The sequence below is a fragment of the Dermacentor andersoni genome, chromosome 3 (assembly GCF_023375885.2).
Source record: "Dermacentor andersoni chromosome 3, qqDerAnde1_hic_scaffold, whole genome shotgun sequence".
NCBI classification, from domain to species: domain Eukaryota; kingdom Metazoa; phylum Arthropoda; class Arachnida; order Ixodida; family Ixodidae; genus Dermacentor; species Dermacentor andersoni.
The window spans coordinates 108,950,989-108,977,759 of record NC_092816.1 but is presented as its reverse complement, the minus strand read 5'-3'; the positions used below and the strand labels follow the sequence as shown (position 1 = coordinate 108,977,759).

Genomic DNA, 26,771 nt, shown 5'->3' with positions numbered 1-26,771 from the left:
TCATGCTTTATTAGTCCAATAATTCAATTGAAAACGATAATTAGGGGATCCTATGCTTTCCTTGGCTTCAAATGGTTTTAACTTGAAGAAAATCTTCCTGCGTTACCTTCACTGTCCTTGTATGTGGTCGCATTCTTGTGGCATACCGAGGTTGGTGTGAAACATGGTTAACAAGTGTTGGGCTTATTGAAACGCCTGTTCTTTTTGTTTCCCGTTCTGTGTACAGCCGCCCGTGCCTTCATCTAGAATCTCTGACAGGCCGTGTCTGTGCGTGGCCGAGATGGCGAACGCAACAGGCGGCCCGCGTAAGTATAAGCATAACTAGTGCGAATTTGTACGAACTTCATTGGAAGTTGAGTTGGGTGTTTTGTAAATGTCCATCTAGCGGACATGGCCCTTTCGTCTGCTGCTGAACTTCTGTTTGACTGGGCTGGGTTACGCATCAGGAGGAGACAGGTGTCTTCAGCCCTTCAGCAGCAGACGAAATGGACACGCTCACTAGGTCGTCGCTTACGGAGTGAAAATACAGGATTCCGAATGACGCATATTCTACGCAGCACTAAAGTTTCTTTTCTAGCACTAAAGTTGCTCATACTTTGTCTTGCGTTCTTTACAAAGTTATCCCTCGGAATTTTGAGAATCGCCGTCCACAAACAAATGTCATGAAAGAAAACACCTACAGGGCATGCCTTTTATGTTAAATCTTTTGAGACTGAAATATCCAGAGTGCGAAACAATAAAAAAAAATCTACACGCGCAAGAGGCCGCATTCCAACCAGAAAGCTCGCTTTCGTGCATAGATTTCGCCGGGAGCGTTTCTCGGTAAGCATTACATACGCTGCAGTTACCCGGAAGCGCGAGTAGCAGTCAGGGTTCGTTGAATGCTATCGCGTTTCGCTCTTAAAGGCGAAGCTTAAGCGTCCTCCAAATTTTCTGACGATTGGTGCAAGTATGGTGGCTAAATAGTTGCCGTGTACAATAGATGCCACCGCGGAGAATTTTGAGAGTCTGAGCCCCTGTGCCCAATTTTGTCTCCTTAACGTGGATTTAAAATCAAGCATACAAGTACCGCGGCACGTGCTCGGACTTTACACAATAGGTTTACTTCCAATAAAAGTATCGTAATAGACTGTTCTTTCTGGAAATTTTTACCCTGACGCACGCACGTACGCACGCACGCTTATTGGAGCCTGTTTGCGACCGCAAATGGTAGCTTACACCGTCAGCCGGACAGTTCGCAGCTAACGAACGCCACATTCTTTTCCTTTAAACTCTCATTTCCGAATGCGGCTACGCACCAGTGAATTGGCGAAATCTTCGAATTATCTCGGTATTCCCTTTGCGCTACGTAAACGCACTATACGTAGGTGTCCACTCGCTCGTGATCGAGCGCGTGGCCATCCCAACATGCGCGACTGTGTTATTCTGTATCGCACAGCGTTGGCGCGCGGCACTTGCAACACAACGGACCAGTGCGCGGTCATCGACCCGATCATGGCATGCTCCGACCACCTGTGCGTCTGCCCGTCGTCTCCCGGCCAACCGATGGTGACCGACGGCGGGCTTTGCAACTCTACAGGTAAGAAATGAACGACACACACGAGGGGCACGGCCCTCCACACGGTCCTGCCACCGACACACAGGTCACGCGCCACTGCCAAGAGTACCCACTGCGAATGTATTGGCAAATATCTCCTGTCTTCTGGAGGATGTCTATAGGATATCGCATCTACTGACTGAGGTGTGACGTAGTCAGTGCCATGGGGTGCAGTCTCGTTGCAAATAGAGTGTGGATCGTTTTTTGTTTTTTTGTCTGAAGTATCGGGAAGGCCTAGTGGCTGGCTGTGATCGTTGCATCTTGAGACCACAACCCCCGCGCGTCCCGAATTCTGTGTGCATCCTTCGCTTGTCACGTGACAGCCGCTGTCTGGTTCCCGTCTTCTCTGGGAGCCGCGTGCGCTGGAGACGCCAACTGCTCGTTCACGGCCGTGTGCCTGGCCGGCCAGTGCAGCTGTCCGCCGGGATTCCGACCGTGGGACGAGCACAACTGCACCGCCATCCACGTCACAGGTGCGGACTGACGGGAGTGGCGTTGACTACCCGCACGCGTTATCACTTGCTAGCGCCTTATCCATCCGCGTCGAACCATTGTGAACAGTAATCAACCGCACTCCAGCGGCGGCTGCGCCTGGTGCGGCCGCGAGTGCCGTATCTTGAAAGCGATCTGCGATGGCGACAGTGAGCGCCGGCTGCTGACAGCTTCGTGCGCTCTGTGTTCTCGCCGCGTAGCTCGCGTTCAAGCGAAAGGCAGCACGAAAGGCAGCTTGAAAGCGTTCGTCTTATAGGACGGATGGACAGTTTTACCCTTGGGGCAAACGTAGAAATGCTTACGCACTTAGAAACACCACCCGACTACGCCCTTACGCCCAGTGACATTAGTGGTCTAAAACACTCCGCCAATGATGGATCGACGCGGCACGTAGACCAAAGGTACCACTAGGCCACAATCAAGAATGATAGGCGATGTGGCCACACCCGTTATCTCCGATACATTGCCATCCATCGCAAAAAATCTCCTCGCACTTTGCACTGCCTGCCAATAGTGATAAACAGTGGCAGAGCTTCGAGAATCGCCATGCGTTGGTTATCTCATATCCCACCGCTTCAACCGACAAGATATCTCGAAAAAAGTGGAAGCCAAGACCATTGTATTCAATCCATCTCACTGTTCATCTGGCCTGTTCATGACTTCAATCTGCGTGCAGCAATGATCATTCATTCGTGGAATGTTTGAGGGCGCTAATGTCGCTGCGCGCAAGCGCGTATTAACGTGGTACTTGTCTTTCATATCTCGCGCGCTTTTCTTACAGCCCGGATGAACTTGAACCATAGCAGGTACCTTAAAAAAGTTATTTGCGTATCTTTTAATACACTCTACAACATTTGAATTGGAGATTTCGCGTTTAAGTTATTACGTTAGAAGTTGCTTGATTAATTGTTGCTAATTAATTACCTAAGCTCGGTAAAAATTACCTCGACTTGCTCGGAAGGACAGGAGACAGTGCTAAGTCGGTTGCATTTTCCTAACTCATCAATGTTTTGCCGGGCTTAGGTGAAACATCCTGCATATAGTCACCAACAAAGGAAGCGCGATAGATAACGCAGGAGCATGCGTGTGTAATACCAGGCGTATTCTGCATCGCTTGACAGTGCGCAGTGAAGTTTTCCTCTTGGCGATAGTTCACGATGAGAAGTTCAAGGACTCTGGATGCTTTTTTACTGATCGTGTCGGAAGGGCGCCTTTCATCGAGTCCCAACTTTATATGTGTGTAAATATGCGTGTAATAGCTTCCCACATTCACCGCTCTTCTCAGCCGCGCCTGCTACTTCCTGGACGACCCTTCTCGTGCTGCTTTCTGGCGCTGGCCTTATCATCCTGTTCGTGTTCTGCATCTGGATCCTCGTTCACAGGTGGGCAGTTGTTCGTTTCCATACACTAGCGGATGTTGACGCTGTTGACCCTTCGAGCTTCATGTAATAATGCTGAAAAAACTCGTCAGCGCTTCCACTTTGTGAAGAAGGACGAGCAGAGAAGCAGTGGTTTGGTTTACTTCAATCGACGCATCTATGTATATAGGGGAATAATAATAATAATAATAATAATAATAATAATAATAATAATAATAATAATAATAATAATAATAATAATAATAATAATAATAATTATAATTATTATTATTATTGAAGGACACCGGCAACAGATACATATTTTGTCTGTGGGACGATTTATTCTTCCATGAAATAGTGACGTGTGCAAGTATACCGCCACATGCCAGACGGGAATTGCACAATATATATAACTTCACTGTGAGTTACGTAATTACGAAAAGTAGATGAAACTCGACGTAATGCTAGAGTCGTCTTAGCGACTAACTGTCATATAATTCGCTTCGGGATAGGTTCGATAAAAGAACAGTTACAGCCTTATTCCGTAACCATACTCCCTCCGTAGGCGGCCATGTATTGACAACAGACGGGAATTCCGTAACGTTTACGACTTCACTTTGAACTAATTATGACAAGTTAATGAAACTTGGCGCAATGACAGAGTCGTTTTAGCGGCCCATTTCAGTGTAATTAGTTGGAGAGCGACGACAGAGCATTCGCGAGAAACTGGAAACGAACATTTCTTTTTTTCATTTCTTATGTGTCGACGCGACGCGTAGACGGACGGACATCGACCAACGCCGTAGGCTTTCTATATGCACCTTCGCTGTAAAAGGAGCAACGCTTTACAAATGGAGCTCTTTGCACGTTCGTTCAGACAATGTGCGTAGCCTTTTGAAGGGTCAGACTCCTGATAATACGTTTGTAACTCGAAGTTACGCACTCAGTAATTCCAAGGAATCTGCTCGTTGCTTGAAGACCGTGCATTGCAGACAAATACGCATTACCGAATATATAGGCTTTTTATAAATGGCGACTGCGACTTTTTAAAGTAGGTGGATTTCAACTAAACCTGTGTCGTGTACTTTCGGAGCGTAATAGTCATGCACAGTAGATGACTGAGCGATATGTAGATTTTCCAGGGGTTGGCTTTAAAGATTAGCTCCCGTACTTGCAATCCGTGCCATCGAACGGATGACACATGCTGCTTTTCCTGGCAAACGAGTGCTCGAGACTCCTCGTGATGTCATTACAGTAGCAGCGGCATTGGTGCTGACATATTGCGAAACGCGGTCATTAAAAAAGAAACTGCGCAGAAACTGTCGACGATGGTTGTTAACGTAAGCGAGCGAGCGAGCGAGCGAACGAACGAACGAACGAACGAACGAACGAACGAACGAACGAACGAACGAACGAACGAACGAACGAACGAACGAACGAACGAACGAACGAACGAACGAACGAACGAACGAACGAACGAACGAACGAACGAACGAACGAACGAACGAACGAACGAACGAACGAACGAACGAACGAACGAACGAACGAACGAACGAACGAACGAACGAACGAACGAACGAACGAACGAACGAACGAACGAACGAACGAACGAACGAACGAACGAACGAACGAACGAACGAACGAACGAACGAACGAACGAACGAACGAACGAACGAACGAACGAACGAACGAACGAACGAACGAACGAACGAACGAACGAACGAACGAACGAACGAACGAACGAACGAACGAACGAACGAACGAACGAACGAACGAACGAACGAACGAACGAACGAACGAACGAACGAACGAACGAACGAACGAACGAACGAACGAACGAACGAACGAACGAACGAACGAACGAACGAACGAACGAACGAACGAACGAACGAACGAACGAACGAACGAACGAACGAACGAACGAACGAACGAACGAACGAACGAACGAACGAACGAACGAACGAACGAACGAACGAACGAACGAACGAACGAACGAACGAACGAACGAACGAACGAACGAACGAACGAACGAACGAACGAACGAACGAACGAACGAACGAACGAACGAACGAACGAACGAACGAACGAACGAACGAACGAACGAACGAACGAACGAACGAACGAACGAACGAACGAACGAACGAACGAACGAACGAACGAACGAACGAACGAACGAACGAACGAACGAACGAACGAACGAACGAACGAACGAACGAACGAACGAACGAACGAACGAACGAACGAACGAACGAACGAACGAACGAACGAACGAACGAACGAACGAACGAACGAACGAACGAACGAACGAACGAACGAACGAACGAACGAACGAACGAACGAACGAACGAACGAACGAACGAACGAACGAACGAACGAACGAACGAACGAACGAACGAACGAACGAACGAACGAACGAACGAACGAACGAACGAACGAACGAACGAACGAACGAACGAACGAACGAACGAACGAACGAACGAACGAACGAACGAACGAACGAACGAACGAACGAACGAACGAACGAACGAACGAACGAACGAACGAACGAACGAACGAACGAACGAACGAACGAACGAACGAACGAACGAACGAACGAACGAACGAACGAACGAACGAACGAACGAACGAACGAACGAACGAACGAACGAACGAACGAACGAACGAACGAACGAACGAACGAACGAACGAACGAACGAACGAACGAACGAACGAACGAACGAACGAACGAACGAACGAACGAACGAACGAACGAACGAACGAACGAACGAACGAACGAACGAACGAACGAACGAACGAACGAACGAACGAACGAACGAACGAACGAACGAACGAACGAACGAACGAACGAACGAACGAACGAACGAACGAACGAACGAACGAACGAACGAACGAACGAACGAACGAACGAACGAACGAACGAACGAACGAACGAACGAACGAACGAACGAACGAACGAACGAACGAACGAACGAACGAACGAACGAACGAACGAACGAACGAACGAACGAACGAACGAACGAACGAACGAACGAACGAACGAACGAACGAACGAACGAACGAACGAACGAACGAACGAACGAACGAACGAACGAACGAACGAACGAACGAACGAACGAACGAACGAACGAACGAACGAACGAACGAACGAACGAACGAACGAACGAACGAACGAACGAACGAACGAACGAACGAACGAACGAACGAACGAACGAACGAACGAACGAACGAACGAACGAACGAACGAACGAACGAACGAACGAACGAACGAACGAACGAACGAACGAACGAACGAACGAACGAACGAACGAACGAACGAACGAACGAACGAACGAACGAACGAACGAACGAACGAACGAACGAACGAACGAACGAACGAACGAACGAACGAACGAACGAACGAACGAACGAACGAACGAACGAACGAACGAACGAACGAACGAACGAACGAACGAACGAACGAACGAACGAACGAACGAACGAACGAACGAACGAACGAACGAACGAACGAACGAACGAACGAACGAACGAACGAACGAACGAACGAACGAACGAACGAACGAACGAACGAACGAACGAACGAACGAACGAACGAACGAACGAACGAACGAACGAACGAACGAACGAACGAACGAACGAACGAACGAACGAACGAACGAACGAACGAACGAACGAACGAACGAACGAACGAACGAACGAACGAACGAACGAACGAACGGACGGACGGACGGACGGACGGACGGACGGACGGACGAACGGACGGACGGACGGACGGACGGACGGACGGACGGACGGACGGACGAACGGACGGACGGACGGACGGACGGACTGGGATAACCTCTTCGACCGTCGCTGACTTCGTGAGCCTGCACGTCACAAATTTCTCTGCTTGTTCAGCGGCTCTAGCTACCGGCTACCGTGCTAACTTCTGGCTTATCTTGAACCCAGTACCTGATGTTCTCAGGTAACCGGTTATAATATTGCTCAACTGCAAAGCACTGAACAACCTTCGCGTGATCACCATAGGATTTTTGTTCCTTGAGCCATTCGTTTATGTTTGCCATAAGCTTATATGCAAATCACGTATAGGACCCATTCCTAGCCTTTTCCATTTCGTCGAATCTCCACCGGAACGTTTCCGTTGGCAGCCTATACCTCCTAAGCAAACTGGACTTTACCTTATCATAATCCTCAAGCTTCCTGTCTGGTTAAGCGAGCGACTACGTTCGTTGTCTAGACCGGTAACAGTGTGAGCAGAGGCTATGGCCATGATTCGCGGGAAAACCCTTTTTTCTCGCACGTCCGCTCGAAGGTCACCAAGAACAAACCAATGTCCACTCCGAACTTAAAAGGCCGCATTAGCTCTGTCGTCTTTAACGGCACACGCTCTCCTGCACTGTTTTCTTCGCCTGTCCACCTTAATGCTCCAGCGCGTTCTTTTTCAAGCTCGAGTCGCTTCAAGTGCGTGTTCCCTTTCCTCGTGCTCTTTCTGTTCTTTACGTTCTCGCTTCTCACGTTCTTTCTGTTCTTTACGTTCCCGTTGTTCATGCTCTTCTACTGCAGTCTCCTTCCTTCTAATGATCTCCAGGCATTCCATAAGTTCACCACCCTCAGCCTCTAGAGCAAGAATAGCCTCAACCAACTCTCGTTTTCGGAGTGCGTCAGTGTCATACAGGTGCAACTCCTTCTCCAGCTCCAACAACTCCGGTTTACGCGATGACTTCAAATTACTGGTAGTTTTCAGTGCTGCTCTTTATACTGTATACAACTCTCTTGCTGCAACCTAACTAGGTGACAACAATAGCTCGAATTACCTGTTATGTGATGACCATTCAACAAAACCTGGCAAAACTCTACAGAGAAAGTCCCACACTCAGCATCCTGCAGCCAAGAATCCGGCGTAGACTGTCGCAAATGGTGCATTAAGTTGCGACTTCGTAGACGAGGCTCGTAGATCCATATCCCACTGCTGCTTACCAGTTGTTCAAGGTGTCTACCAAGATGACATTTCCAAATTCCCCGAGTGACACAGAACTTTGTTTTATGTCAGGACGGGTTGACATCATGTCGCCCGATGCTGTCACTCCTTAGTAAGCATGCTAAAAGAAACGACGTAATCTAGTTTGAATAGTAAGAAGTAGTGTTTATTTTATTCAAAAAGAAAACAGAAGGGAGCGATTTGTAAAATGCACAGCGAATAAAATGCCCTCGAAAAAAGTGGTAAAGCCCATTACGAATCGAATCGAACATTTTCAAATGCGAATAAAGAGAGATGCATACAGAAGCAAATATTTTTGAATATGAGCTATATTAACTGATAGCAAGCTCATCGATACGAAGCCCGAACTCTGCCACCAGTGAGATTCTCTCATAGCAGCTAGAAATTCAATCTCAACTGTCCTAGCATGCTCTAAACCCGCCCACAACGCCTCAGTGTTGCGTTGCGTTTCACTGCTTTGAAGAGTTTATTTTGGTTTGCATGAGAGATACCTGCATCTCGGCGTCTGTCAACACTTTCTTTTTTTGAGCTCAAGCTCCTTTAAAGAAGTGGTGGCACACTTCCTTTCCCGTTCATTCCTCATTGCCTCGGTCCTTTCTGTTCTCGTCCTCCTTCCGCCACACGTTCGCCCCCCGGACCATTTGGATCATCCTCTTGGTACAGTCAACGTCCGATTTTTAGGACTCCCTAGGGGCCGTGAGAACGTCCGAAAAATCGTGCAGTCCGAAAAAATGAATGCATGTCTATTAATGCCCTTAGGAGCTCAAATCACCACAGGTAATGAGAAAAAGCTCTGACGGCCTGCCAGTACACTTATTAGGGTATATCGGTGCTCGCACTGTGACATGAGATGGCAGGTGCACACGTGTATGATTAAGGAATACATACTGTGTCCCGTGACCACTACTCCTTCCTATCTTATTAAGCTTCACTGCAATACATTGTATATGTTTCGCCGCGTAACGTTACTTTATTCAGGCGAAGCTAACTTTCGGGAACCGGTGTTATGCAACGTGCTGTGCTATCCGACCTTCTAAGCTAATCGCAAAGGTTACAAAGGCGGAGTCTGTACCATTGCTTACAGCGGCAAATTCTTTCAACGAAAAAACACGGCAGCAAACGGCAAGAAGCCTAATAGCGAACGTCAAAGCAGCTAGACATAGCGTTGCCGCGTTGGTGGCTATTGTGCCAACGGATCAGCGTGGGAGAGCACCGGTTCGAGGCGGCTAGATAATCAAAATGGCGGTGGTGGTGGCATTAATGTTGTTTAGGATCTGTGGTCACGGCAAAAAGTACTAAATATCGGAGAGCGAAAATGCTTCTGCATCCGAAATTTCAGACGTTCTTATACATCGGCTATGGGGTACGTGTTGGTGCCGCGAAGCCGCCCAAATAATCGGGCATGTCCCAAAAATCGTCGGTCCAGGAAATTGGTCGTTGACTGTACACTGGCAACTCCTCCAACCGACGACACGGCGTCGAAGATGATTCGTTACGATTCCTCTGTTACTCGAGCCAGCATTAGCGCGACTTTCGTTCCCTTTCTATAATATTACAGCTAATTTTCCTTGATAGAAGCACAAATTCCCTGAGTTTTCCCTGAGTATTTCCAGACTATTCAAAATCCCCGAGAATTTCTAGTTTTCCCGTTTGGTAGACACCCTGTGTTAAGGAGACGGGGTTTTGTGACCTTCAAAGACGTCTGCTTGGAGCTCGAACCCGGTTGACCAAGGAGAGCGTTCGGCAGGGAGGACGAGGTCATGTAAAAGGAAACAACAGAAGTTTCATACACCATTGTGGGCGAGCGGTGCACTCCATGAGAAAAAATACAGAAATTCTCAGCATGCGTGTACCTGCACGCAAGGGCAGAGAAAATGCAACCGCACGTGACGGTGCACTGGCTTTATACCCGCCACCATCGGGGCAACCTCATTATCTTCTGTTCACTGATAGAGGACCTTGTCACCACACGTCGGGTCAACCCACACAAAGGGGCACGGTAGGGTTGAATGTAGGACACGTCGGGTAAACCCGCACAGAGGGGTACAGGAGTGACCACCCCTTGGGGTAGAAGGGTTGAACGTACGACAGAGGGGGAGTACGATTTGAACATTACGCGCATAATCCCGTCGCACACACCCAGCGGACAAGTATTTTCATGTTGACGAGCCTGAAAGTTAGACACGCCGTGTCCCAGGCGTCTGGCATCTGTTTCATTCATTCAACAGGGGCCTAATTGTGATGGGAATATCACGCGGCAAGTCTGAAATAGGCAACTGACCATTGATTACTGTCTCATGACAGAAAGAATTTATGATAAATTGAGAGAAATGGTAATTGACGAGGATGGGTATTGCAGCATAGGGAGCGACTATAAACGAAACATGTTGAAAGTGGTATATGTAGTTGTGAAATAGAATAAGGAGCGAAGAATGGCCAGTCCCAATTTGAACGCCGAACAGATAGCAAATATAGTCACAATAGTTGAGAAATAGCTTGACAAATTACCACCCAAAGATAGGGAATTCAGTGAGTTTCTACGTTTTATGACGAGAGAAATACAGAAAGAGAAGGAACATGTTTGTTGGAAAGGAAAAAGGAAACCGAAAAGCTGGTGGAATAAGGAGATACGAGAAGCGATCGACGAACGACAGAAAGCATCATGAGAGCATAGTCAGGCAAAAAAGCGCACTTGCCAGAGAGTAGACATAGAATGGGAAATATACTGCGAAAGTAAAGCTATGGTTCAAATATTGGTTAAAGCGAAGATGAAAAGTAAAAGTGAACGTTGGTTTTCAGAGGTATGTGAGGAAAAGAAGGCCGCTCTTAGATTGATGCGGAACCACATAAATTATAAGGCAGGAAGTCGGAAACAATACTAGAACTTATCCCAGACGAAGATGGAAACGAATTGGAAGGAGTTAAATTACAACCGAGAAAGAACAACTCAATCTTTCCAAGGCAATCACGAGGTTGTATTTGAGGAAAAAAAGAGCATGAAAGCGAACCAGATTGAAAAAGAGCTGGTGTTGAGAAAATTAAACTGGAAGGAAGCTGAAGAAAAAATTCCTAAGCGCACAGCCACAGGGTTAGACGAGGTTCCCGTTAAGCCGGTTAATGAACAAGGATTAAAAAGTACAAAGAAAGCCGATGTTGACAGCAGTATAAAATAAACCTTAAAAGGTACACAAATACCAAACAGTTGAAGACGAAATAGAATGAATTAAATTTATAAAAGTAAGGGGGAAAACTTAGAATGAGCTCATGCAGACCGTTCACCATTACATAACTAATATACAGGTTACGAGTGCAGGTGATTAAATTAAATCTGCAAGGATAGGCAGAGAATAATGGCATAATGAAAAATCTTCAGAATGGCTTCAGAATTCCGAGGCTTCTGAATTATAACCTATTTGTCCTTACTTAGTGTATTAAACTAGAGTAGAAAGGAGACAACTATATGTGGCTTTTTTTACACTAGCGGAGCGTATGACAACGTAGACCGCAACATTTTGGAGGATATCCTGAAAGGGGCTGGCTTAGGCAGTGACTGTACACAACTTTTGAGGGAGATTTACCTAAGAAATACAGTTTGTGTTGAATGGGAAGGGATGAGGAACAAGGAGAAAGTTGCTATCAACAAGGGACTATAGACTGAGACAGGGGTGCCCTCTATTCGTGCTGCTGTTTATAGTGTACATGGTAAATATGAAAAGGCCGCTGGAGGGAAGCAATATCGGGGTTAATCTCTCATACAAGCCGGCGGGTACAATAGTAAAACAGCAGCTTTCTGGTTTGTATTGTGCGCACGACATTGTGCTGTTTGCTAACAAGCAAAGTGGTATACAACGCCTGGATAATACCTGTGGAGAGTATGGTGAGAATAAAGATTAAAATTTAGCGTTAAATAATCAGATGGTATGGTATTCAATGAAAACAGTGAACATACAGCATCAATACAGGAGCAGGAAATAGCTCGGCTGAATGACTACAAATACCCTGGTGTATGGATAAACGAAGTGAATAGATATATGGAAACACAGTAACAGCAACAGCAACGGGAAAAAGAAATGCGGTCATAATGAAACACATAGTGCTACGGGGATACAATATGTATGAAGTGCTTCCAGATATGCGAACCAGTGTAATAGTTCCAGCACTTACATTTCGAAATACGGCTGTTTGCTTGGAGGCAGGGGTACAGTCAGGACTCGATGGCAACCAAAGGCGTGTTGGGCGCCTCGCATTGGGCGCTCACGGGAAGACTAGAAATGAACTTGTGCAGGGCGATATGAGATGCACAAGTTGTGAAGTGAGGGTGGCTCAGAATAGAATTGATATTGAAGAAGGATGCCAGATTATGAAAGAAAGTAAATGGGCTGTGAGAGTGTTCAGGTGTTTGTACAGGAAACACATTGATTCACAGTGGAGAAAGAAACTGGGAACTTTACCAGCAAGTATGCGACCTGTATGTTGAGCAACATAACAACAAATAACGTCAAGCGGTAAGTCTGAGTTTCTGAGATAATCTGATGGGTGGCGGCAATGGAAAAGAAACGTGCCATGAGTAACTACTTGAGAGGCAAAAACGAAATCAGGAAAGAAACAATTTATGATAACTGAAAGGGATCAGGATACCTTAGAACACGCACGTATAAGGCGAGATATAATAAGGAAGAAGAAGCTTGTGCTTGCTGCGGCAAAGCTGAGAAAACGATGGAGCATATTTTATTAGTCGTTCGGTTTAGACTACTCTGGCCTCCTGGAAGCCCTTGGGCTCAGCGATAGCAGGGGGAAAGTAAACATCTCTGCAATAGCGATTAGTAAGAGGTGATTGGAAGTTTGGTGGCAGAAAAATAGGAAGACGACAAAGAACGGAGGCGTAGAAAAACAAAGTTCCTAATAGTGGCTCAGAAAGTTTGATGCTGTGAATTCTTTGGCTTTTGTAAAGATAGGTGGGACATTTGGGAAAATAATAACAAGAGCTTGGTGGCACAGCCTACCGCCCCGTTTCAAAGGGGACGCTCATAACATCCGTTCATCCATCCCACTCCGCGCTCAATCTTCTCCTTTAGGCAGAGGTTTTTGTCTTGACATACTTAGTCTGAAAAAGCTATCACAGGTATGATACAAAAAGAAAAAAAGTAAATTTTACAATTTTTGGCCAAGTAACATATATGCTGTCAAATGACGCCACCAGGGCTCAAGGAATGCGCGTCAGCACGTGCCGTATCATTTGAAAAAGGTACAGCTTTCTTATGTGTTATATTGCAGGGAGTGAAAAAAATTGTATTTCCGTCAAACGTCATTCTGGATCATGTAATGTTAAAACAAGCAGATATAACTGCACCAAATAAAAACATCCTTATCACAGGCGCTTATACGGCCTGTTCGAAGTCGCAGTTCGCACTGACTCCTCGATATTCTTTGGTCAAACTCCAACAAGCGATGTCAGCTTCTTTTTTATCTGGCGAACAGGTCGGGCACACGAGTTAAATGAGTCTTCTTCGTGTTTATTGATATATAATCTACATGCGCCTGTATGTCCTATCGGGTTCTATCAAATTTTCAGCTAAATACTAGTCCCGCACGAGTAAATATGGTGAAAAACAGCGAGAATGCCAGCTATGCTTCTAGAAAGCATTTCCAGAAACATGAAAGATAACGAATTGACTGGTACCAATCTCAATTTTACATATTGCAGCCATTGTACATTTCACAGCCCTGGTGGCGTCAAATTCGCACGATGCAAAATGAGCTATTATGTGAGGTGCGAAAATCGCTTTGCTATATTTTCATGTTGAGCTGCTATTCAATATATATTTATTATGCAATAAAGTTATGGAGCGAGATGCCCAAGTTATTTGGCGCGGACGACGTCCTAATGTGAAACGCTGAGTGTTACTGCTACTATTGATTTTCTTGGCTTCATATTTCCGCAAAACAATCGTTGTCTTGCACCATTCAATCTGAGCTTCTGCCAATTACCTCAAGACTATGCTGACTTCACATCGAAAGCTCAACTTCTTATATTTACTTTGTCTCACGAATTGTGTGGCAAGTTTTCTGTAACGTCGTCAACTGACACCACCAGGACCGGAAGGTGTAGATGTAGAACATTTTAAGCAACAGCCCAAGAAATGACACCACGGACATGAATTACGGAAGCCAGGGGACAGGTGCTCTTCGCTCCATTCGCTATTGTCCGCATAATTTCTTGCGCTGTTACTTAAGATTAGGTTACACCAGCTTGCCCAAATGTCGCTTGTGTTAAAGTAGATCTTGTAGTCAGTCAGATGCAAATATCATGAAAGCATCAGGAATGATGACCTAATTAGTAAAGGCTCGCACGCGTAATGTGGTAGATGCAATGTGGTCATCTCGTAAACGTGTGGGGGATCGAACAAGTTGTCTTTTCTTCGACTTTAATTTGAATTTATTGTCTATTAGTTAAACCTATCAAATAAGTATAACAGTTCATTTCTCTCATAATTTTTTCTCGCTTAACTATCTGCTGTCTTCACGAATTGGTAACGCGCCAACGACGACCGCTGCAGAAACTTCGTCATGCGTTGGACGAAGGACTACGACGACGGCAAACGGTCTACAACGCTTCTCGTCTGGTCCCAAGCCAGCGTTGGCGACCGAACCTGGCCGAGTCAGGAGGCGGTGTCCCAGAACATCGAAGCGCGTGTGGCGCCGCAGCCGGCGCACAGTCACGTGTCCGGCGACAGTGGGCCCGGGACTCGGGACAACGGCCAGGCGGTGGCCGCCGACCACTCCTCAGACACGACCAACCAGCTGTCCTCGCTGACCGAGCTGCGAGGCCTGTCCAGCGCTCCGGACGAGTCTTTCGCGCGGCCCGTGCTGAGCCACGAAGAGGTGCACCTCGTGTACCCGCATCTGCGGGGCATCACGACGTCGCGACCACCACCGCCGCCGTCGGCGGCCCAGGACGCCGGCGAAACGCAGCCGTCATCGCTCTCCGAGCAGCCGGGTGGCGCCGAGAGCCTTAACGCCAGCTACTTCACGATCGAGCCAAGCGTGAGTAAATTACGCACACCTGTATGCAAGCCCGTCAGCACGCCTGGACGCTTCTGTCCAGTGTTACGCCACCACGATCGGCAAAGAAAGGCGTCAATTCGCACGGCAACTAGGAGAAGCAGGGACAAAACTGGTTCATCATCGAGTGTTTTCGTGTCTCCGTGTCTCCTAATCTTATCCCGCAAGTAGCTTCCAACGAGCCGAAGTGTAGCGTACAGTTGGAGCTTGCGTTTGGTTAGAGTGATTAACGACAGCCGAAGGCACACCACGACTACGAGCATGACGCGGCATTTGGCACTGCCATGACATGACTCTGCAGGCGCCGAAGGTTCGTGAAGTACATGAAATTTTACGTACGTGAAATTTTAATTGTGATGTTCAACGTCCCGAATCTGCACACTAAATTATGAGGGACGCCGTAGCGGAGGGCTCCGCAACGCTCCACCACATGGTATGGGCATGCACTAGCACACCAGAGCTCGTACCCTAACACACCCCACCACACGGCAATGGGAGGAAGCGCTGTACAGTTGTGACTCGAGGGATCAGCTCGAACTGGTCAACCAAGCGATAAGGGCACATGTAGCCGCTGGACGCCATGGGCTGAGTGGACCACCCACAGTAGAGTGGAGGTGCTACTTACGTTTGCTTATCTCATATGCTGATCTGTACGAAGCCTATTCTTTTTTTCTCTCTCTCTCCCTCCTGATAAATTTCGACAACATGGGGTTCCTTAACATGCATTCACGCAATGAGCGGTATGCTTTTCGGAATAACGCGCGTTGCTTACCTAGTTGGTACATGACATCTAAAAAACATAGCGCTAATAAAATTCGACAAAACTAGAACACGCAAGATGGAGCAATGCTATTCTTGTGGCTTCTTTTTGTGTCCCTTTTGTCTTGCTGTTTAGCCCAGTTTTTAGCACTGTTTGTTTTTCAGGTCACTTTTCGCTTTCCGCTCCCCTATCGAGCCGCCGTGGCCACAATCGAACCTTCGACCTCGTGCTGCGCAATCAAACGCTGCTGAGCCAACGCGATAAATGGATAAGCGGCGCAGAGATATTGTCACGTGGTAGTGAAGGTCAAGAACACAGTATCCAAACTGTGAGGGGCGACACTACCTCTTTATTGGGATAAGCGGTGACCTCAAAGCAGGCTACACTCACAGCGCAACGACAGCGGCGAACACACTCGGCGATCATCGAAAATATGATCTGTGGGCCAAGCGCGTCGGCTTTTAAACATGAGTCATCGAGGCCCCAGAGTAATCGCTGGTGCCCGTGTATCGTCCAGAAAGTACTGCACAGTTCGCATTGCGTATGCAATCACATTACACGAGGTTCGGTAACAACGATAACACGGATAGAACAACTGATAACATTCCAGAAGTTCTAATCATGCGGGTGCCTCTTGCGCTAAGTGATGACTTCAAGTTGTTAGTGGTTGAAATGCAGTCCTTGAGAAAAGGATAAATAAGTACACATGTCAGTATGTATCTATCGATAACACAAGTATAACCATTGATTTATAACCAAGTATAACCAGCGATTTATTAGGAAGCAGTAATAAATTTTAATTGAAGCTGCAAAGCTTAGACCAGTAATAAAATCTGTATTCATGCTACAGATGCAAAGGATGAAGAACGCAAAAAAATATACAGAAGCTATCGACGATGGTTGTCATTGTATGTAAATAGCAGAACGCTTCTAGAAGGCTATTCCCTTTATTAAAGGAATGTTGCGTTTGAAGGTTATGCTTGTTGACATATAGAGTACATCTGGGTTTGTACAATAGGTGGCTTTCCATATATATATAAGCCATTCATCATACTCATGTAGTGTCCAGTGGTGCAAGCGCTGGTATGGGCAGTGACTGCCGTCCTCCCCTCCCGCAGCTTACACAGGTGAAGAGGAAGGCCGGTAAAGAGAAGGACTGTCCTTCCCGCACTCTCCATCGCAACATGAAAACTTTCAGAAGCCCCAAATCTGTGGCCCGGCAGCCACGTGTCTCTCAAACAGCTATAACAGTTGGCTTTCGGCGGTGAACGTGCCACTCAAATCGGTCACGCAGGAGCATGCGCATTTTGAATGTGACTCTTTCTTTTTGGCGGTGCGAGTCCAATCACAAGCCAAGAAAATGAACGAAGAGGCCACAGAAACATATTCACTTAAAAAAATTATGCACGGATTCATGCGCTCTATAAATCGGTTTAAGCGAAGCTTTCAATAGGAGTTCGTAAATAACTCTGTTTTTGTTTAGAGAGTATATTTAGGTATACAGCGCAGGACCGTGCTAGACACGTTCTTACCAGGAACCGCACCGCCCAACAAATAGCTTGTGGCGCTCGAACATGCGGATCCCCCCCCCCCCCCGCCCCCCCCCCCCCCCATGGCGACCGGGCGATGATAACGACAGAATGACGACGATGTAAAATCACTGTGACATGGCGACAATGAAATGATGACGGCGATGGAAGACGATAATGGAACGACTATGACGGCAGGCCACGAACGCATCGCGACGACTGCATAGGGATGACTGTGTGCCGACGACGACATTACAATGATGGCATGATGACGGTGGAACGACGACTACCTGGTTACGAAGTTGGGCCGAAGACGGGATGACAATGTCGGCGGTGGCTGAAAGACAATGAAATCCCAACGCACGCACTGACGACGACAGAGTGAACACGGCGGAACGATGAAGATGGCAAGACAACAAGCGTAGGATCAAAATTGAATGAAGGCGATGACAGACGACGTCACCCTGCTTGTGTTGGAGCTCACGCCTGTGTTTACGTACAATCATCTACCGCCACGGACCGCCATGTTTGGCATTAAGTCCGGTGCCGGCTTACAGTATGTCCGGTATCGGGCCCATTACGAAGGTCAGCAGCAGCCAGCAGTCGCAAATGGTGGGGCAGGGGCAATAGGGGAAAAAAAAAGCTTTGCTTTAAAAGAGCGAGAATAATCAAGGATAAATAAAAGGCTCAATGAACGAAAATGAACATTAATTAAAAATGAAAAGTGCACCTTATGTCCAGAAATTCATTCGATTCGAATTCAGACAAACTTTCGTCCCTGTTTTATACGTAATTACGCTACATTCCAGGTAGCGTAGTCTGGTAGCGCTACATAATTCAGTGCCTTATACTGCGTCGCTATACAGCTTTCACCCCGTGCGCGAGAACGAGCTTCTCTCCCAGAGCTTAGTGAAGCGGTGCTCAGCGTACTGCACTACCCTATCTCTGGTTTGACGCTGATGGTCGCCTCCTGATGAATGCCGCAGTCCGGACCCAAGAGCGAGCTGCGGTCGGTGCTGTCCACTTCACCGAGGAGGCGCCGGCGCCCTCGGGGTGCAGAGGGGCTCGCCAGACACGTGGCCTTCCCGGCTGAGCCTACCACGTCTTCTGCACCGGCGGTGCTCCCCGAAATTGAATACGAGCTTGTCGGCCCAACCGAGGTGGGTCAGATGCAGGCACCAAGTAGAGATCTAATCACGCCTTTAATCACGAATGCTACTCGGCTCCGATCTCTTTAATTCTTGGCTCGACGAAGGGTGGGCAATGCAATTCGCTCAGAAGAATATCCCTGATCGTCGATGATGCATCTCAGCAATTCCTAAGCTTTAATTTTGTGATAGGATGCTGCCATAGTTTGCTCATACGCACTGCAGTGTTTCTGAATCAACCGTTTATAGTACCCGAAGGAGCACCCGCAGACGCAGATTACTTATAACTTTATTCGTAAAAGATGGCCTGCAGCACCTTTGGCGAAAGGGGGCGTGAAGGTATGTGAAAAGGTTGCTTGAAATTGAGATTGCAGATCTCTCGTGCAAACTGTAATGAAAGCCATGAAATGGGATCGGGGCGTAATAAATAATTTTTAGATAACCATAAATAGCTTATCGAGACCATAAATAGTTTAATAGCTTTTTATGAACATTCGAGCCCGCGACCTTTGGTGGGAGTCGAATTCACGACACTCGGTGTTAGTTACGGCGAAGTTAATTAGGACCCACTTAATTATAGCACATTCATTAGGGCAGTCGAACCCACGACCTTTATTGGCAGTTGAACCCTTGACCTTTGGTGGGAGTCGAACGAAGAACTAGGGGTCCCAAGAACTAGTTACTCAACTACTGAAAGAGCATAGACATCGCGTGGTTGTCACATTGCTTTCGCATTCATCCACGTAGGGACAACTAAGTGCTCCTTGAATTTTTTTTGTTAGTTCGATTCGACCAAAATACAGCCGTCGGGGTCTGGATCGAACTCGCAACCTCGAGCTCAGCAGCGCAACGCCATAGGCACTGTGTTACCTTGAAGGGTTTTCTCAGGATGTGGCTGTGCAATGACATTGTGACGCAGATTGTGGTCACGTGAAACTTAGCATCGTGATGCACAGTTTCTCCGACTCCCCCAGTGACGTGCAAGAAATAGTTGCATAGCAGATGACCGAGCGAGCTGGGGCCGAATGATAAAAAACGTCACAATGTTCAGCTCCCGCCTTCGGCTTCATGACGCGTATAAACCTCCTGTGAAACCAATCCCAATCTGGTTCGTAGGAAAGGTATTACGTTAAATTATTTAAGGCGGTATGAGGCGTGCCAGTATATTTTCCAGGATTTAGTGGTCGAGGGCTTTCACCGGAAGCAAAAGAAAAAGAAATGAAATTCATAATTATCACGTAAGCGTTCCTTTAGTTGTCGATAACGAACAGCCGTCCGTGGACGCTGAGATTGCTGAATGACGCCTAATCCAGCTGTAGCATAACGATGGATTCACAGGGCATTGTTTTCTACCACCCAGTAAAGGCTGCGGGGCTGCTACCACGACTCGTAACAGAAATGCTCATTATTCCTATTTGCGTATGTAGTAGTTATACGGCTTATAAATGTAAGTGAACTGACTTTCTTCCCAAAGGCTTCAGGCGCGACGAGCATACCGTGGAGCTCTTTCGGCAGTTCCTTGGACTCACTGCTCGGAACGCCCGTGGTGGCACGCATCCGCAGCGCCACGTACGACGCGGCTCTGCATAGGACGCCAAAGAACGGCAGCGAAGACACGTCGACAGCTTCGGCGAGCCGGAAGTATTCCGAATGAAGACTCTAGGACCGTGCATAGCATGACAGCGGATCAGACGGCAGTGAACCTTGGCACAGCTGCTCTTCTGGCGGGCGTCCTTTTGCATCTGAACTTTAAAGAACAAACAAAAAAACTTTGAAAGTGCTGAGACAACCGTGAAGTGTTCGCGGGAAGAGCAATGACAAGAATTTTTATTGCGTTTTGTTAGCCTATTGCATTATTGGAAGGGCCGGTACGTGGTACGTTTGCTATATATAGTTATGAAATTTCTTTGTCGAAGGTAATCCTTTGTCCTCCATGAAGACGCTTGCTAATCTGTGGCGTCCATTACATAAAGCTTCGCACACACTCGTATCAGGTTAAGGAGTCCAAATTTGGGGACCGGGTGTTCTGTTTCTGTTCCCGTTTGTATGACGTCTGTTCATTAGCTTCATAGCAAAACTAGGCGGAAGTTGCGACCGCCTCTCCATTGCCAGACGAATGTCCTCCGACTCAAGTGCTCTTGCCTATAGTTAGTGAACTGGCCAAATAGTAAAGTAAAAGGATTCTTGCTGGAGTAATATAGGAAATTCTTGAGCACACATTAGCGTCCCATATTGCATGCGCTACACGTAAAGCTTCCTCGTAGTTTTCTGCTTTTTATGCCTAAAGGAACGATGTGAAAAGGATGTGCGAATCTTTGATATATTCAACTCAATGACGTTGTAGCTGTCGTTTAATCAGAGAATTTGATGTTCATTACAATGGCGCATTATTCATGGCTGAATATAGCAGCGCCTTCTGTGGGAGTCTATGGTGCTGCACGGAGAAATTTAACTCGCAAGCTTCGCACTTAATTTTGGCGGTCTGGAGTTACATATAGGATAATCTTGTTGCGCACACAGTAGAAACGCATTTCGTATGGTGTAGATTCCTGGGTTGTAATCGTATTCCTTGTCCTAATAAACATTCTTTTCTGTTATACCGCAAACACAAGAATGCCTTTATCCACTTTATAGTCATGTCGGCAGCCAGCAATGGTCGTGCAGTCACGATACCAACAATGAGAACAGTTCCTATGTTTCACTATGAAGCTGCGACATGAAGCGCGTCACCTTTCCGGCTTCTGCTGCTTGGTTGTTTTCGTCACATCATCTGCCTATAGTCTCGCCCTAAAGAAAAAGAAGTTCTGGGGCTTTAAGTGTCAAATCCGTCACCGCATCATGATGCATGACTAGCGGGATACTCTGAATTGATTTTGACCACCTGGGATAATTTCACCTCCACCCAATACACTGTAAGTAATTAATTTTACATTCCGCCTCCATCGGAATATAGCCCCCGAGGCCGTGGTTGAACCCACGACATCGTGTTCAGAGCACGACGCCATGGCCACCGAGCTGCCACGACGGCTTTGCCACTGAAAGTTACAGGGGCTATTCGATCCCATGGGAGAGTCGGCTTCAAATTAATTTATTTACGTATTTCTTTCAGTTACACTCAGGGGATAGGGGCATTGAAGAGGGGAGTGGGTGTAGTGTAAGTAAAGATATGAAATACAGAACCAATATATAGAAAAATAAATTACTATCAAAGCTCGATTAATAGTACATTTACAACTTCCGTGGCAGTACAATGTTAGGCAACGTATCAAACAAATGCATACAAAATAACGGTGTGCCATTGTTCGGCTAGGAGCACATTTACAACTCACCTGCTAATAAAATGTAAGCTAATTTACCATGAAAATGTTCATTGTTATGAATGTTTACAATATAAGTTGCAGGGTGGTTCCACTCTTGCAAAGTACGAGGGAGAAATGAGTGAATGACCTTTAAATCGAATGCGCCGGACCCGGGACAACTGCACTGTTGTAAACAGCGCAGAGCGTTTTAGAGGCTTCGGTAACGGATGTCGATTTTTACTTGGAAAGCCAATTCGCGACCCTCGACCATGCCCGGCTTGCCACAATAGCCAGTGGGGTCCCGCGATACTCAAGCCTTTATTTAAATAAAAAAAAGCTGTTTCTCTTTCCCTCGACTGTGTCAAAGGCAGACGCACTGATTAAGTCTAAAACAAGCAGTTATTAAGTAGTAGTAGTAGTAGTAGTAGTAGTAGTAGTAGTAGTAGTAGTAGTAGTAGTAGTATATCTTATTATTTTGTAATGTAGTCACAGAGGGTGGAGCTTTCAGTCCTGGGCCCCATTTGCTGCTGCTGTGCGGCTGGCCCGGTCAATCAGGTATCGCTGGCCGTCCAAGGCTGCGCTGGAAAGAGCGGCTTCCCACTGGGATGGGGAAGGGTTGGGTATTGTAGGAAGGCCGGGTGGTTTGGAGCAATCCCACGTAGAATGGTAGAGCTCTGGGTGTCCTCCGCCGAAAGGACATTGGTCGGGATACTGGGTAGGGTAAAAAGTGTGGCGGAGAGCAAGGCTGGGGAACGTATTAGTTTGGAGCTGGCGCCAAGCGGCTGCATCTTCACCGTTTAGTTTCACCTGCGGTGGAGGGAACGTTCTATGGGACAGTCTGTAGTATTGTAGTATATACATGTATGTAAGTGGTATCTTTTCCACGTTGTCTGGGTTGGATTGGACTTTCACCGGCGCCCGGTGGGCGAGGCCTCGGGCTGTCGCATGAACGCGCTCATTGCCTGGGAGAGCAATCTGTAAGTGTGTATATGTTATCTGGGGGTTCAGCGCTGATGGCGAGGGCTATGGCACATTCTTCCGCTTCCGTGCAGTTGTCGGTCCGTGGCTGGTAATACTGTTTCGCCCTTCCAGTCGGCCACCGCTACCACTCAAGCCGCAATGTCGGGATAGCACACGACGTCTGTATAGAAGGTGTCGCGGTCGTTGCCGTGTGCTCGGCGCAGTGCCATTGCAGGTGCAGCGCGCCTGCCCTTATGGCGTTCGAGGTGCGTTTCCGAGGTATGTGGGCCACTGAAATGTTTTCCCTGATGTCTGGTGCGATTGACAGGGGCTCGCGTGGGGCAAACTCTGCAATTTGTAATTATAATGCCGACATATGCTTTGGTATAGCGCTCGTGCTATTTCGTCGTGACACATTGGGCCTCTCGTCACCGAATCTAACGTTCCTAGAATAGCTTGACATGACGATGATTCGCTGGCCATGTTCATTGAAAATTGACAGTCAGTCATTCAAGGTAGGCGTTATTGACCACTTCTCAGAATAACCTGCACTGTTTTACAGCCAATCTGTATATCTCTACCTTCAAGTGGGTCCGTCCTGTCCGTAGACAACAACTCGAGAGGCTCGCGCCGCATGCGCCACTGGGTTACGTGCAGCAACAGCAGATGGCGCTCGCTTCCGTGCATGCGTAACGCATCCGCGGTGGCGCCGGCCGTGGGGGGAAAGAAAATCAAGAACCAGAAAGCTCGCCTTCATGCAAGGCGTTCACCGCAAGCGTTTCCCGATAATTTCCCGGTAATTTCCCGGGATTGGGATTGCATAAGCTGCAGTTGCCGGGAAGCGGCAACTGTAGCATACGAAGCAGGGAGTGACGTAACTACACTTTTCGATGTAAAAGAAGAACGCGCCTATAGCAATCGATTTTTTGTTATGACAGTGCTATGGGAAGGCCACCCAGCAGGTTCGATTCTACCCAGCACCAGATAAATTTTAAAGGATTTCTTTTTGCCATTGAAGAGCAGCACATAACCAGCGGCACATACCTAGTGACGTAATAGAGGTTAACATACCCCTTGCCAACAACACAGTGACTCAAGTTGGCGTGAGAGAGTTTAGATACAAACGGACAACACGGAAAGTGTGAAAGTTGCTAAAGAATGCTAATCGCATTAAATCTATTTCTGTAATAGATTAACGTCACTGCCCAGGTTACCTGGGCAGCGACGTCACTTACCACGAGCAGTGACAGAATCCTGCCAAGGGACCAATGGAAGAAATCTGGAAAGGGTAGAGATTTTTGTACGGGGCGAAGAATTAAGAAGGGCTGTGGGCGTCGGGTCCCCCCGAAGGCCTGTCAGGCTCTCAATAGCTCACACTTGCTTTCGCTATTACCAAAAGTGACATTGCCAGCCTTGCCGTAATCACAGGCTGTTGAATCCAAGTGTGCTCGCGAGAGGTATCGGGCACTCGTGCTCGATACGAGTAGTGGTTCGAAACATACATTAAGAGCTCGACAAGCTTTTGGGGAGACCCGATACCCAGAGTCCTTTATAATTCTTCGCTCTGCTCAAAAGCCTGCGTTGCACAGTAATTTCAATGTCAAATGGGCTATGTTTGTTATATGACTGTATGGAGCGCCAGATAATACACGGATACATACGGTAACCTACACAGCCCTTGTAGAGCCACTAAGAATTTCATCCGCTCATGCGTAGGGAGGAATCCTTTTCCTTCAGCACGTACATCAAGATTGTTTATTTTCTAAATGCTCAGCGAGTAATTGGCAAAACAATAGCATATAATTATTGGGTTACCTGCTGCCAATGATCACGCCAATAAACTCTTAGATAATATTGTTTTCTCGTTGAGCAGAAACTAGAGAATTAGAACTGTTTATATATTTTTTATTTCGAGGTAATAACTTATTAGAAATATTATGCAGCAATATACATTCGTGGATTATGCCGCTTTTTCTGCCCTACGACATTTTCTTTTTTTTTACTTTTCTACTACTGTTCACATGCTTATCAATTGACAATCTTTGTAATATTTGCTTCTGCTCATGCAATGCCCCAACTGGGGCCTTTTTGGGGGTACAAGTGATGAAAGATGACATGATTAAGTAACCCGTAAGAAGACGCCCTTTGTGAAGACATTCAGGGAACCTGACACTTTGTATTTACACTATAATTAATAAACAATGCATAAAAAGTTAATTAACTCGGGTGATAGAAATCGTAGCCTGCCTGAGATGAAAGTTGAAGCTCTAAGTTCAGGATAATTAAGTTCAGTGATGTCACACGACCCAGCTGCGAAGTTCTTCTCGGCCTTAATTCTTGAGATCGCCAAGCGTCAATGCATTTCTGCTGTTTTCTGAACATTATACGCCGCACTGTACAACATCACCGCACAACGGAGATAGCAGTCTTGGCGGGGACATGGCTCGTATCAGGCTCGTGAATCTTGTAGCAGCTGTGTTACTGCCGTCGAGGACACGGCAGCGCCACCATGGCTTTGTTGATTTGCTTCTAAGGTAGCCATGTCGCTGGGGGCTTGATCCCTAGTTGAGCGAGGGAGGAATAGGATGCTCGTTGGCGTTCGTGAAAAACAGTTCGCAGTGCGGCCCACGGGGCTGCCCCGTAGGCCACCAGTTGGCTTTCGATTAGGGTAATGCACTATTGCTGCGAAGACATACACGCAGAAGTGAAACATACAGAATCCAGGAAGAAAAAAGGAGGGCGGTAATAAATCATAAAGAACAAAGAAAATCCACGAACATAGAGAACGAATTTACGCAAGGGTGACATAACACTAGCATCGGTTCGCACGGACGCTCTTATCCGACTTGTCAGTCCCTTCGTCTTCATTGGACGCATCCGCCGAACTGCGAGTGCTGTCCTTGGGCTCTGGAGGGACGACTCTGCTTCTAGAGCTAGACGGGGAGATAGCCAGATCGTACAGTGGCGCGTGAAGATTCTCAGCGCCACAGCATTCAGCCGGCGTCTGGCGCAGCCCGGGCGTCGTCTCCGTGGCGCTGTTGAGGGGCGCTTTACTCGCGTAGCCCGAGTACATCGACAGGTAGTCGGAATAGCCCGGCGCGTACGTGGTCCATCGCTCCTGCTGGGGAATGGACTCCAGCGGAACGTAAGGAGCCTGGTAGGACATGGGCAACCAGCTCTGCACCGGACAGTAAGGCCCGCACACCTGGGTCAACGCGTAACTGGTCTGACCGGACGCCGCAGGCGTGGCGGGCATCGGCGAGTAGTGCGGGCTATCGTGATTCGACGGAGTACCGCTCCGAACGGGACTGAACTGCGTTGAGGTAGGGCCAGAGGACTCTTCAAAGACCATGAAGTAGTCCGCGGCGTTTCTCACAGAACTGCGCGAAGGCGAACCGTCGTCGTACGGTTCAGACAAAACGCGAGACTGCGGCGTCATGAAGACGGAAGCTGCGGTCGTGGAGCGCTTGGGAGATTCTTCGATGGTGTAGAGCTTGGGAGGAGGCTTCGCAGACTCACGACGCTCCGACTTGGCCGGCTGAGTTTTGGCCCCCCATTGAGGGGTGATGT

General features: G+C 47.4%; 1 protein-coding gene across 1 annotated transcript; it reads left to right on the top strand.

Annotated features, from left to right (window-relative positions):
* Window positions 1-1,445: 1,445 nt before the first annotated feature.
* LOC129386346 (uncharacterized) lies at window positions 1,446-21,539 on the top strand. Its single transcript, XM_055074206.2, has 6 exons — window positions 1,446-1,579; window positions 1,921-2,070; window positions 3,375-3,471; window positions 15,001-15,487; window positions 18,781-18,954; window positions 20,417-21,539. Exons 1-6 carry the CDS (start codon window positions 1,495-1,497, stop codon window positions 20,594-20,596), a joined length of 1,173 nt encoding a protein of 390 aa, XP_054930181.2. The 5' UTR covers window positions 1,446-1,494; the 3' UTR covers window positions 20,597-21,539.
* The last annotated feature ends 5,232 nt before the right edge of the window (window positions 21,540-26,771 follow it).

Coding starts and splice junctions, on each gene's coding strand:
- LOC129386346 (XM_055074206.2), top strand. CDS start 1,495: ATGGCATGCTCCGACCACCTGTGCGTCTGCCCGTCGTCTCCCGGCCAA. Junction 1,580..1,920: donor CGGGCTTTGCAACTCTACAG/GTAAGAAATGAA, acceptor GTCACGTGACAG/CCGCTGTCTGGTTCCCGTCT. Junction 3,472..15,000: donor ATCTGGATCCTCGTTCACAG/GTGGGCAGTTGT, acceptor CGACCGCTGCAG/AAACTTCGTCATGCGTTGGA.